At 43.2% G+C, this 13,809-nt stretch overlaps 1 protein-coding gene across 2 annotated transcripts in view; it reads left to right on the plus strand.

The window, feature by feature from the left end:
- Positions 1-460: 460 nt before the first annotated feature.
- The window catches only part of LOC137373221 (ethanolamine-phosphate phospho-lyase-like), a 56,290-nt gene continuing 42,941 nt past the window's right edge, over positions 461-13,809 (plus strand). The window contains exons 1-4 of one of the 2 annotated variants that reach the window (XM_068038078.1): positions 461-797; positions 5,664-5,782; positions 6,527-6,686; positions 7,524-7,598. In XM_068038078.1, coding sequence (XP_067894179.1) covers positions 739-797; positions 5,664-5,782; positions 6,527-6,686; positions 7,524-7,598 — 413 coding nt within the window. In that variant the 5' untranslated portion in view covers positions 461-738. Of the gene's footprint in view, positions 798-1,732; positions 1,974-5,663; positions 5,783-6,526; positions 6,687-7,523; positions 7,599-13,809 lie in introns of those variants that run through there. The other variant, XM_068038083.1, reaches the window with a different exon arrangement.

Below are 13,809 nucleotides of genomic sequence, written 5' to 3' on the forward strand. Positions count from 1 at the left end.
TGGAAATCACGAGGGGTGTGGACAGAGTAGATAGGGAGAAAGAGTTGCCGTTGGCGGAAGGACGGAGAAGCAGGGGCAACGATTTAAAGTGATTGGCAAAAGAAGCAACGGCGACATGAGGAAAAAGTTTTTCCCGCAGCGAGTTGATAGCAAGCGGAATGCAATGCCTGAGAGTGTGCTGGAGGCAGATTGAATGGTGGCTTTGAAAAAAGAATTGGACAATTATCTGAAGAGAAAAAATTTTTGCAGGTCTACAGGAGGAGTGGGTCTAGGTGAGTTGCTGTTGCAGAGAGTTGGCACTGACACGACGGGCCGAATGGGCTCCTTCTGTGCTGTAACCATTCTCTGATATTAATGATTCCAGTTATTTCTATTGTTGTGTCCTTTTTTCAAATGCTGTGCGCCTTTAATACGCTGAGCAGTTTTGTGTATATCCGCCCCGCACAGGGAGGCGAGAGGGAATGTGAGATCGGAGGAAGCATTGAGAAAACAGTTCGGGAATAGGAGGAGGAAGCATTGAGAGCAACAACAGGCTGCACACGTGATGGCCTTGTTTACCAAACACTATAAAAGGAACAAAGCTGTCGCGAAGAGAGCGGGGGCACAAGTGTCTGACGAAGTAATAGGGTGTTCTTTCAATTTGTGGTATTATTGGGCAATAATCGGAAGTAACGAGGCCGGTTTTGAAAGCAGCCTCCTGAAGCAGTGTTGAACTGACAGCTCACTGCAGCTAGTGGAATGGCCACTGAACTCTTCAGCAAACAGCGAACCATTGAACTCCGGCACAGGCACATCGGGTGAGTGCATCCATGGATACTTTATAACGACCCGTCCTGTACCATCCCCTCCTGTGCTTGGTGTGTGGGCTCTGTGAGACTTTATCCGGGAGCTGCTACAGTGTTAATCAACAGTTCTGTGTGAGGGTGGGATAAAAACAGAAAATGCTGAAAGCAGGTTAGGCGGCACCTGTGCAGAATTGCATTCCATAGAATTTGCACATAGAAACAGGTCATGCTGCCCAACAGGTTTCTGCTCCACTCGAGCTTCCTCCCACCCTATTTAACCCCAGCAGTATTTCCTCCTATTCGTTTCTCTCATCTGTTTGCCTAGCCTCCTCTTAAATGCATCAATGCTATTTGCCTCATGAGTTCCACATTCTAACCACTGTCAGGGAAAAGGAGAGAGAAATAGAGTTAATGTTTCAGGTCGATGAACTTTTATCAGAACTAGAAGGTGTTACAGATAAGTAGGTAGTGAGCCTAGGGAAAGGGGGAGGGGGATGCTGGTGCAGGAAATAAAGTGTGATGAAAATCCCACATGCCAAATGAAAATATTAATTTAATCATGTGGAATTTTGCCTGAGATTTTTCCTGGAAATTGTTTCAAATAACATTTTAAACAGCACAGCAAGCAGCCAAAATGGCCATGCACAATTTGCATATGAAAAAACCAGAGGATCAGGCTGGAGACAGATGTAATTAGCCAGAAATATGGGGTCCTGTCTGATTCTTTTATCTGAGATAACCTTGTCAATGTTCATCGACATCCATTGATTTTGAAAGGGGCAACCCCCACCACCGAGTATGTCTGAACAGCCTGAGGGGAGAGCCTTGAATTTCAAAGACCATTCCAGAAGATTCTGATTCAAACATAGAGGTGGTCATGTCATGTGACTGCTTGTGCAACTCTGGGAGTTTGTGTGTGACGTCTCAGAAGGCAGACGGTAACTGAAAATCATCAAGGGAACAGCATCTCTCTCCCCGTCTCTCTGACTCCAGTCGAGATCCAGAGAAGCCTCAAGCTGCAGCTGATGGAAGTCAGGTTTACAGATCCTTACCGTCAGCAATCAGGGGACAAGGATCAAGCCCCTCTTCTGTCTTCCAGAACCTGAGAAGCAAGCCCGACCCATGCAGGTGGCCCAGCAACGACCTCAGGACTACAACATCAACTAAGGACTCTGGGACTAAGCTTCAGTATTTAAATTCCATTTATTACGGACTCTACTCCAAGTTCCCAACTCTGTTTTTCCCTCTATAATCTATTTGTGTGTGTGTGTGTGGCTCTTGTTTGAATGTGGGGCTTGGATGCATAGTGTATTTTAATAATTTTTAATTGGTTTCGAGTGATAAAGTTAATAAACTTACATTTTTTTGTTTAAACTCAAGAAAACCTGTCTGGTTCATTTGCAATTATATTCGAGAACAGGAGCAAGTGCTCACTGAGGTGGTAAGTTCAATCACTGTGTAAAAAGGATAAACCCTGCTGCAGTCAAACCAGAGAAGGGCAAAAGGGGAACCGGAGACCCCCTCCTCACCTAGTCGTAACAAAAGGAATGATCTGTTTGTGATCGGGTGGAGGGCATGAGATCATTAAATTACAGAAGACAAAATGATTTGATCTGATAGTGAAAAAGCACAAAATACTCAGTCGGTCAGGCAGCATCTGAAAACAAGAAAAGCTTGCATTTATATAGTGCCTTTCATGACCTTCAGACATCCCAGAGCACTTTAAAGCCAATGAAGCACTTGTGAAGTGTGGTCACTGTTTGTTGTAACGCAGGAAAGGTGGCAGCCAATTTGTGCACAGCAAGCTCCCACAAGCAGTAATGTGATAATGACCAGATAATCTTTCTTGTGTTGCTGATTGAGGGATAAATATTGGCCAGGATATCAGGGAAAAATGCCCCTGCTCTTCTTTCAGATAGTACCAGGGGATCTTTTTATCTTCACCTGAGAAGGCAAAGGGAATCTCGGTTTAACATCTCATCTGAAAGACAGCAGTTCCTACAGTGCAGCTCTCCCTCAGTACTGCACTGGAGTGTTAGCCTTGATTTTTGTGCTGGCACAAAGATGTCACCTCTGAGTCAAACTTGAGCACAAAATTGAACTAGGTTGCAAGCTTCATGAGGGGTCTTGTATCCTGTTTCAAAAAAACTGGATTCACTTGAAGCACCCAGTATGCTGGGATTTTATCCAGGCGATGGGGGTCTCAACCACCAGCTAAAGCACTGGCGAGAGCCCCGCATCAGCTCCTCTGGAGAAGGCCCACCAAATCAAGTGACAATTAGGTATTTAAGTGGACAGCGGCAGGCCTTTCCCAGGATTGAGGACCCCAGCAGCACAGGTCCTGCCCGCTGAGAGCTGCTGGCCAATCTGAGATCGGCAGCTCTTTCAATGAGCAGCACCACTGCAGAGGCAATGGCTGCTGCCGGTAGAGCACTCACCAGAGGCACTGGAACCATGCCACGGATAAGTCAGGGTGGGAGGGGTTTCATGGGGTGGGGGTCGAGGGGAGTGTAGGGAGGTAGGCAGCAAGAGCAGGGTTGGCTCTCAGCGAACCCACCCACTTCCCGATGCCAATTTCCTCATTCAGGCACTATGTGCTTTTAAATGAGGGACCCACCCCTGGGCCATGCAAGCAACCCGCACAGGTTTGTTTGCATGCTCGCTGTACAGCGACAGGCCTGTCCGCTGCTGGACTCATCCTGCCAACGATGGGATGAAGCCCTTAATTGGGCATTAACTGCCCACTTAAGGGCTTCAGTTTATGGCAGGGTGAAAAGTCCGTTCACAGGCCTTCCTGCCCCAGAGTTAATTTGGGTGGAGGCAGAAAGGTGGCGGGGTCCCCCCCGCCATCATCCTACATGATTATATGCTCTCCCTGCCTCCAAACCCACCACGGGGGAAGCATAAAATTCCCCCCATTCTGTGAAAAATTGCACTGTGTACAGCATGCCAGGTGTGCCTGTAAAGAGTGTGCTGAATAATTGCAAAATAAAGACAAGGTGGAGAAATTGAACATCAATGCATCCGATTTAACGCGATAAAATAATGCTAAATGAAATTCCTAAGGTCCCAACTGGCAAGCTGCATCTGGTCGTCCAATTGACGTCAGCAGTCAACTGGTTTAATTCGATCGGGGCCCAATGCCAAATGTAACTCGGGCCTCTTGCCATCATCTTTTGGCACACGTTCAGATTGTGCTGTCCATTTCATTCTGGAAAGTGACACTAGTTGAATTTCTCCCCCATGATGTTTTGCGATGTAATGGGCAGGTGCAACTGAATGGCAGTCTGACATCCTTCTGGTATATAATGACCCAGGACAGTCTTGATCAAAAGGTACAGGATATGCCAAGTGCTTTACCAAGGGCTGTTAATGGGTTTAAATTGATTTTATCATTCAAGGGAGTTAGATGGAGAGTTGAATGTGATACAAAGATCATTTCAGTTGTCTGTGAAAATCCATTCCAAAAGAAAGCACAACTAAATAGCTCAAGACTGATTGGGAAAGTAATGGAATGTAAATAAAAGAATTCAGCAGGAAAGTGATGGAGATTTGTTGGAATCAATGTTTGAGCCAGAGGACTGAAGAGTGCCTGGAGGAAAATGAGGGGCTGTTGGTTAAACTGGTTGTAACAGCATGGGAAGTCCGAGAGAGAATGGGAGGGGGAGTTATGTGGAAAAGCAGCAAAGGGTAAGTTTTGTCTTTCATAGAGCTTTGCACACCAGCAACACATATCAGATATTAAAGAGGCCTTCTATACATGGTAAGAGGAAATATCTGAATTCTCTTAATGCACTCCCAGCAAACAAAGTGCTCCAACAGGAGTGCCAGAATTTACCTGGGGTAAGTCAGGAGACTTTTGACTTCATAAGCCCTCCACCATCTACCCCCACCATAAGATGCCTCTCCCATACAAATATCCCTGGGGTCCACCAAGGGGTCAGGGATCAGACTTGACCCTCCCCCCTCCCTCCCACTGTGATCAGAAACTGAGCCCCCCAGGTTGTGGATTGGACCTACCTACTCCAGCATCCTCCTGCCCAACTGGAAGCCAAGCCTGTCCATTAGGCTGGTAAACCTGTCAAGGACAAGAGATGCAAGGTATTTAAAACTCCATAGCAGGTGGGGAAATGCAGACTTTGAGGTTTCCCATTCGAAATTCCGCACCCCTGATGATGTAAGCTGCCACTGTTAATATCCAGGCCTTTGTATTTGAGTTCTTTAGAAATGGCCTCTTATTCCCTCAGTTTTACTATCTTAGCAAAAAAAAAAGTGATTTAAAACATAAAGCCTTTGATCACTACCATTCTCCTAATGAAACAATCTCCAGTAATCTCTTCCCAACCTAGCCTGTGATCTCCCTGGCTTTGTAACTCCTGACCACCCCCGGCTTCAGTTACCCATGATGCTAACAGCCCAATCTTGGTTTCCTGCTCACCAGCTCTATTGAAATGAGGCCTGAGGCACAATATCAGGGGTACTTTGGGCCTCACTATTCAGGCATTCTGTTATGTTGGGCCATTGTCAATTATTTTGTTGCCCATTGGACTATTCAAAATAAAGTCCCGAGCAGAGGAAGATGTTGCACTTTAATGCAAAATGTTCAATGCTAACATCTCAAATTTCTTTAGGCTAATAACTGCCACATGAGTAGTCATTACATACATAACTGGTTCCTTTATTGTTAATTCTTCAAACATATTTGGGCAGCTGTTTTGTTTCATCATGTGTCAATGGCCACTCAGAGTTGATTAACCATCTACTGGGACAAACCTCTTTTAGGTTATATAACCTGTAAATGTTCAGACCCATTTTTTCTTGTATGAAAATACTGAATAACGGTTTCACTTTTGACCTCTATTACTTGTTTCTATTCAGGCCATCATGCAAGGTGTTCTTTTCAAAGGACCCACTCAAGATAATCCGTGCCCAGGGCCAGTACATGTATGATGAGAATGACACAAAGTTCTTGGACTGCATTAACAATGTAGCTCATGGTAAGGAGCTGCTATTCATAACTCTTTAGATTGCAACATTCTGTAATATTGATACTAACTTCCCAGCCGAGCATTGAAGTATTTATTTTAAAATTCAAAAAGATCGGGCGATGCTATATATTTTTTTTCAGCTCTGCTCGTTGCTTTTGAATCCAGCGCAGACTTGTGGGGTGAAAGCTCAAGCTGCAATACAGTGTAAGGGATTGTAAATGAAATGTGTCTGGCAGTCTCTAGCTGGATTTTAGAGGGTGAAAGAGGTTGCCCTCATTGGCTGGCTTGTCTTTTTCAGGAATGGCTGGTATGAAAAAAAAAACAATGCTGTTCATGTGTGGTTAGGTGTATCTTTTTGAGGTTAGGGTGAGGGACTTTGCTAAGGTTAAGTAGAGGGAGTTTGTTAATGTTGGCGAGTACTCTAGCTTTATTGGAAGCACAGTCATAAAGGGTGCAAGAAAAGTGTGAATATCTATATTGCACAATAATTAATGACATGCTGACATATCATCAAGGGCAATTAGGGATGGGCAAAAAATGCTGCCCTAACCAGCAATGCCCACATCCCATGAACAAATAAAAAAAAAAACCTGCATTCTATGTATTGCATTCCTGTGATTTTTGCTAGTAGGTGGCCAATCATCGGCAATATCAGGCATTCTGTTGTTTTTTTATGCTTAGAAAGGAATTTCAGCCTTGGATGTGATTATGCTTTCGTTTGCAGTTGAACATCCTTTTTTTTCCTTTTTTTAGTGGGACATAGCCACCCGGACGTGGTGCAAGCTGCTGTCAAACAGATGGAACTGCTGAACACAAACACTCGTTTTCTGCATGATAATCTCGTCCAGTACGCTAAAAAGCTCACTGCCACTCTCCCAGCAGCACTTTCAGTTTGCTACTTTGTCAATTCAGGGTAAGGTCTGCTACTGTTTGCATGTTTTTGAGAGGAATTGTTGGTATGGGGAGTTGCACATATACACATTTTATGAAGGCATTTGGTGGGGTGGGGGTGCATTATGTGATCTTTGGGATCCATTAGTGTGAAAATATTGACATCTTTAAGTATGATTTTATTTTAACACAGATTTTAATGACATTGCACTTCACAGACATAGGTACAATCATGAGAGATTTGGGGTCCCTGCTCCCTCAAGTATGCACATGTATTATATCCCCCTCAGTTCACCCCATGGAAACCTCTAATTTACCATTGATGTGCCCTCTCTAACTCTTTATATGTGGTTGTGCTTGAGCAAGGAGAATGTTGAATAAAATGGCCTCAGTGCTGCCACGCTAAGATGAAATGAAAAGAAAATCAAATCAATGATTAAAATTGTCAGGTTTGTTTGATCAGATCTCTATTGTATGAAGGTAGCTTACAGTGCTCCTCAACATCTCCCAACATTCACACTTCAAGCCCTGTCATGAAAGGTATACACTCTGGTTTTAGTATAAGATGCCCATTTTTGTTCGCTTAAGTTTAAGGTTTCTCTCCCCCTTACAAACAACACTTTATTTGCTGTCATGTGGATGAGGGTGTTCAGTTAAAGTAATGTGCGTCATGAGAAGGTTGACCATTTAACTCTTCTTCCTGTGTAAAGTTGTAACTTGAATATTTCCAGGAGTCTCCTGCACTCTTAAATCTTGTACTGGCTGTGAACTTGGCAACATGGGCACCTGCCCGATATGATCTTGTTGCAGTACACATTGGTTAATTCCATTCTTGTGATGTTGTATTTTCTTTCAACAGCTCTGAAGCTAATGATCTTGCTCTTCGATTGGCTCGCCAGTATACAGGTCACCATGATATCATAACCCTTGACCAGTAAGTAGTACAAATTTACAGGAAAAACATATTGAAATTACACATTTTTAGTCCTGAAAGTGAGATCAGAGTTAAACATAAGAACTAGGAGCAGGAGTAGGCAATTCAACCCCTCAAGCCTGCTCCGCCATTCAATACGATCATGGCTGATCTCATCTTGGCCTCAACTCCACTATTCTGCCTGTTCTCCATAACCCTTCAACCCATTACTAATTAAAAATCTGTCTATCTCCTCCTTACATCCACCGGACTCTGGGTAGTGAATTCCACAGACTCACAACCCTTTGAGAGAAGTAATTTCTCCTCATCTCTGTTTTAAATCTGCTACCCCTTATCCTAAAACTATGACCTCTCATTCTAGATTGTCCCAGTAGAGGAAACATCCTCTCTACGTCTACTTCGTCCATCCCCTTAATCATCTTATATACCTCAATTAGATCTCTTATTCTTCTAAACTCTAGAGAGTAAAGGCCTAAACTGCTCAATCTCTCTTCATAAGACAAACCCCTCATCCTTGGAATCAATCTAGTGAACCTCCTCTGAACTGCCTCCAATGCAACTACATCCCTCCTCAAGTAAGGGGACCAAAACTGTACGTAATACAGAAGCCAACTTTAAACTAGGAACTGAATAAAAGAATGAGTTAAACACTGTCCTTTTGCCTCTGGCAACTGGGTTCAAATGCAGTCCATTATGCTTTTATGGTGATGGTTGCTTAGTTTTGAATTGTGGGAGAAAGACCTGCTATACGTAGGCTCCTTCTGTTTAGGCCAGAGTAAAATGCTTCTCTTATCCCAGCTGCTGGAATTGCTAAGCTACTCTTTTGTGTCAATTTAAAGTACAAGAATAGAATTCCACCTTACTATTCTTGCTGTTTTACCATAAGGGTAAAAAGCAGGCAGTTCAGAGAATTATCAGAGCTGTGGCATGCTACAACATTAGTTACTTGCATTGGCTCTTGACATTGAATTCAAGCCTTTGCTACCAAGATTACTGGACAGATTCCTTTCTTCTTTTTCAGCCAGAAAATAGGTGCTGATGGTTTACCGCATGGGAGGGAAGCAGGAAGTCTTCTAGTATTGTGACAGTTTACTTCATGCAGCAGGAAGCATAAGACTTAGAATAGCAAATTGGGTAATGTTACAACCAAGGCGGAAGGAGTGCACTGTTTATTATAGTTCCACATCTCCATGGATCACAACATATATTTTTTTTTCCATTTACCAATATGCTCAACCATAGACTATTTTTTATCCCAGAATAAAACACACCAACCAGGTTTCCTTAAACAACAAAATTATCAGTTTGTTATAAAACAAGTCTTAACCAGTAATGAAGCAAAGCATAAACACACAGATTGAAGTAGAACAGTTCCCTTTTTACCTTAGCCACTCACACACAAATACAACAGTTAACCGGAAAAATAAATGGATGTTTGTTTTTAGAGCTCTATTACAGACAAAAAAAAACACGGGCTGAATACTTGCTCATTCTTGAAGAAACAACAGATGGGATATGTTGTGTTCCAAAACTGGCATACAGTCTGGCCTCCTATTACACGTAGACGGGTCACTGGGATCTTTTAGAACAGTTCTTTTCAGGCGGCATTGAGAATTTAGCAGGCTTTTCTTCAAAGACAGAAGATGAGATGAGTTGACACACTGGACTTCTCAGGGTCTTTTAGAGAGGTGCTGGAAAGCGAGCTGGGTTGTGGTCTTCTCTCCTTCCTTGGAAATTCTCTTCCTTTTTATACAGTTCAACTCCAACTCAAAACAATTCAAAAGCGAAACTGACAACAGGAGGTCAACCTTTTGACCTCCATCAATCTTGAACTGTCACTTCTTTGTAAACAACTTCTCCAGGTGTCCAAAGTTCTCTGTTTATTGGAAGTCAGGTGATTTGCCGGAAAGACTTGTTGTTGCTGGAAGACAGGTGGTTTCCAGGAAAGGCTTGTTTTCCTCAAGACCTCTGTGCCCCTTTTAAAAACATCTCCAAGGCCTGTTTTTCAAAGTCAAATGGTCTTTACATGAGCCCCTTTGAAAACCCCAAAGTTGAACATTTCTTCAATCTTTCAAAAATGAATCCTCAAAAAATATATTTAACAAAACAGAGGCACTTTCGTAACAGTAATGATAATCAGAGTATGGCAAGACGAGACAGAGCGTGCAAGCTTAAGAGTACACTAGCAGTTAAGGCCAGAGATTGCAAAAATGGTGAAAAGAAAGAGACAAAGGCTCTGTATCTGAATGTGCACAGCATTCCTAACAAAATGGATGAATTGTTAGCACAGATAGAAATAAATATGTATGACTTGATAGCCATTTCAGAGACGTGGCTGCAAGGTGACCAAGACTGTGACCTGAATATTGAAGGGTATTTGACATTTCAGAAAGACAGGAAGCTAGGAAAAGGTGGTGGGGCAGCTCCTAATTAAGGATGACATTATACAGTAATGAGAGATGATCTTAGCTGAAAAGGACAAGATGTAGAATCTCTGGGGATAGGTTGTCTACCAATATCCATTATAAGCCCACTGACTCCAACAGCTATCTCGACTACACTTCTTCACACCCTACCTCCTGTAAGGACTCCATTCCATTCTCCCAGTTTCTCCGTCTCCGACGCATCTGCTCTGATGATGCCACCTTCCATGACGGTGCTTCTGATATGACCTCCTTTTTCCTCAACCGAGGATTTCCCCCCACTGTGGTTGACAGGGCCCTCAACCGTGTCCGACCCATTCCCCGCACCTCTACCCTCACCCCTTCCCCTCCCTCCCAGAACCGTGACAGGGTTCCCCTTGTCCTCACTTTTCATCCCACCAGCCTCCATATCCAAAGGATCATCCTCCGCCATTTTCGCCACCTCCAGCGTGATGCCACTACCAGTCGCATCTTCCCCTCCCTTCCCCTGTCAGCATTCCGAAGGGATCGTTCCCTCCGCGACACCCTGGTCCACTCCTCCATTACCCCCACCACCTCGTCCCCATCCCAGGGCACCTTCCCTTGCAATCGCAGGAGGTGTAATACCTGCCCATTTACCTCCTCTCTCCTCACTATCCCAGGCCCCAAACACTCCTTTTCAGGTGAAGCAGCGATTTACTTGTACTTCTTTCAATGTAGTATACTGTATTCGCTGCTCACAGTGTGGTCTCCTCTACATTGGGGAGACCAAGCGCAGACTGGGTGACCGCTTTGCGGAACATCTCCGCTCAGTCCGCAAGCAGGACCCTGAGCTTCCGGTTGCTTGCCATTTCAACACTCCCCCCTGCTCTCATGCTCACATCTCTGTCCTGGGATTGCTGCAGTGTTCCAGTGAACATCAACGCAAGCTCGAGGAACAGCATCTCATCTACCGATTAGGCACACTACAGCCTGCCGGACTGAACATTGAGTTCAATAATTTCAGAGCATGACAGCCCCCCACTTTACTTTCATTTTTAGTGATTTTTAGTTATTTTTTTCTTTTTTTTTGCATTCCTTTTTACATTTTTTACAATCTTTTTTTGCATTTATTTCATTTCATCTTAGTTTGTTCAGTTTGCTTACCCACTGTTTTTTTCAGGTTGTTTTTCTTCAGGTTTGCACTTGCTGATGTTCAATATTCAGTATATTCACACCTAATCTGTACTAATGCTTTGTCTTTTAACACACCATTAACATATTGTTTGCCTTTGCTCCGTGACCTTTTGGTCAGCTATGTGGCCTGGTCCAATCTGCACCTTCTCCTTTGTTATCTCTTGCCCAACCCCCACCTCACTTGTTTATAATCTGTGACTTTTCTAATATTTGTCAGTTCCGAAGAAGGGTCACTGACCCGAAATGTTAACTCTGCTTCTCTTTCCACAGATGCTGCCAGACCTGCTGAGTGAATCCAGCATTTCTTGTTTTTGTTTCAGATTTCCAGCATCCGCAGTATTTTGCTTTTATTTAAGATGTAGAATCAGTTTGGGTAGAGATAAAAAATAGGAAAGGTAGGAGGTAACTTGTGGGAGTAGTTTACAGGCCCCCTAACCGTAGCTACACTGTAGGACAGAGTATACAGGAAGGAATAAATGGGGTGTGCAAGAAAGATACTGCAATAATCATGCGTGTCTTTAATCTGCATGTAGATTGGATGAATCAGATTGGCAAAGGTAGCCTGGAAAATGAGTTCATGGAGTGTATTTAGGACAATTTCTTAGAGAAGTGCATTCTAGAGCCAACTGGGGAGCAGGCTATTCTCGACCTGGTAATGGAAAGAGTGACAAGTCAGAGGATTGGACAGATTTTAAGAACCAGCAAAGGATGACAAAATTATAATAGAGGGAGAAATTGGAGTATGAGAGAGCCAGCTAGAAATATCGAAAAAGTTAGTAAGGGTTTCTACAAATATTTAAAAAGGAAGAGAGTAACTAAAGCGAGTGTTGATCATTTAGAGTGAATCTGGGGAATTAATAATGGAACACAAGGAAATGGTAGAAGCGCTGAACAGGTATTTTGTGTCTGGCTGCACTGTAGAAGATCTAGAAAACTCCCCAAAGATAATTGAAAATCAAGAGGAGCTGGCTAGAGGGGCCAAATGACCTACTTCTGCTCCTAATTCGTATAAGAGGCAAAAGATGGGGAGGAACTTAAAATAATTATCATCAAAAGGGAAAAGGTACTGGGAAAACTATTAGAACTAAAGGCTGACAACTCCCCAGGACCTGATGGCCTGCATCCTAGGGTCTTAAAAGAAGTGGCTGCAGAGATAGTAGAGGCATTGGTTATAATCTTCCAAAATTCCTTAGATTCTGGAAGGGTTCCAGCGGATTGGAAAATTGCAAATGTAACACCTTTATTCAAGAAAGGAGGGAGACCGAAAGCAGGAAATTATAGGCCAGCTAGCCTAACATCTGTCATAGGGAAAGTACTAGAATCCATTATTAAGGAGGTTATAGCAGGATACTTAGAAAATCATAATGGGATCAGGCAGATCCAACATGGTTTTGTGAAAGGGAAATCGTGTTCAACTAATTTATTAGAGTTCATTGAGGAAGAAACAAGCAAGGTGGATAAAGGGGAACCTGTAGATGTAGTCTACTTGGATTTCAAAAAGGCATTTGATAAGATGCCACATCAAAGGTCACTACACAAAATAAGAGCGCACGGTGTATGAGGTAACATATTAGCATAGATAAAGGACTTGTTAACTAACAGGAAGCAGAGAGTAGGGATAAATGGATCTTTTTTGGATTGGCAAACTGTAACAAGTGGAGTGCCACAGGGATAAGTGCTGGAGCCCCAGCTATTGGCAATCTATATAAATGACTTGTATGAAGGGACCAAATGTATGGTAGCTAAATTTGCTGATAACCCCAAGATGGGTAGGACAGTAAATTGTCAGAGGAGGTAAAGCGTCTACAAAGGGATATCAGTAGGTTAAGTGAGTGGGCACAAATTTGGCAGATGGAGTATAATGTGGGAAAATGTGAACTTGTCCACTTTGGTAGGAAGAATAGAAAAGCAGTATATTAAATGGAGAGAGATTGCAGAACTTGATGGTGCAGAGGTATCTAGGTGTCCTGGTACATGAATCACAAAGTTATTATGCAGATATAGCATGTGATTAGGAAGGTAGATGGAATGTTGATGTTTATTGCAAGGGGAATGGAATATAAAAGTAGGAAAGTTTTACTGCAGCTGTACAAGGCCTTGGTGAGATCACATCTGGAGTACTATGTACAGTTTTGGTCTCCTTATTTGAAATTGGATATAATCGTATTAGAAGAAGTTCAGAGAAGGTTCACTCAACTCATTCCTGGGATGAAGGACTTGTGAAGAAAGGTTGAACAGGTTGAGCCTTTACCCATTGGAGTTTAGAAGAATGAGAGGTGATCTTATTGAAAATTAGAAGATCCTGAGGGGACTTGATAGGGTGGATACCAGGAGAATGTTTCCTCTAGTGGGGCAGACCAGAACTAGGGGACACAGTTTAAAAATAAGAGGTCTCCCTTTTGAGATGGAGATGAGGAGGAATTTTTTTCTGAGGGTTGTTAGTCAGTCGAATTCTGTTCCCCAGAGAGCAGTGGAGGCTGAGTGATTGAATTTATTCAAGGCTGAGTTAGATAGATTTTTGATAGACAAGGGAGTCATGGGTTACGGGGGTGGGGGGGGGGGAGGGGAGGGGGCAGACAGGAAAGTGGAGTTGAGACCGCAACTAGATCAGCTATGATCTTATCGAATGGCAG

Source organism: Heterodontus francisci, chromosome 1 (genome assembly GCF_036365525.1).
Source record: "Heterodontus francisci isolate sHetFra1 chromosome 1, sHetFra1.hap1, whole genome shotgun sequence".
Lineage (NCBI taxonomy): Eukaryota > Metazoa > Chordata > Chondrichthyes > Heterodontiformes > Heterodontidae > Heterodontus > Heterodontus francisci.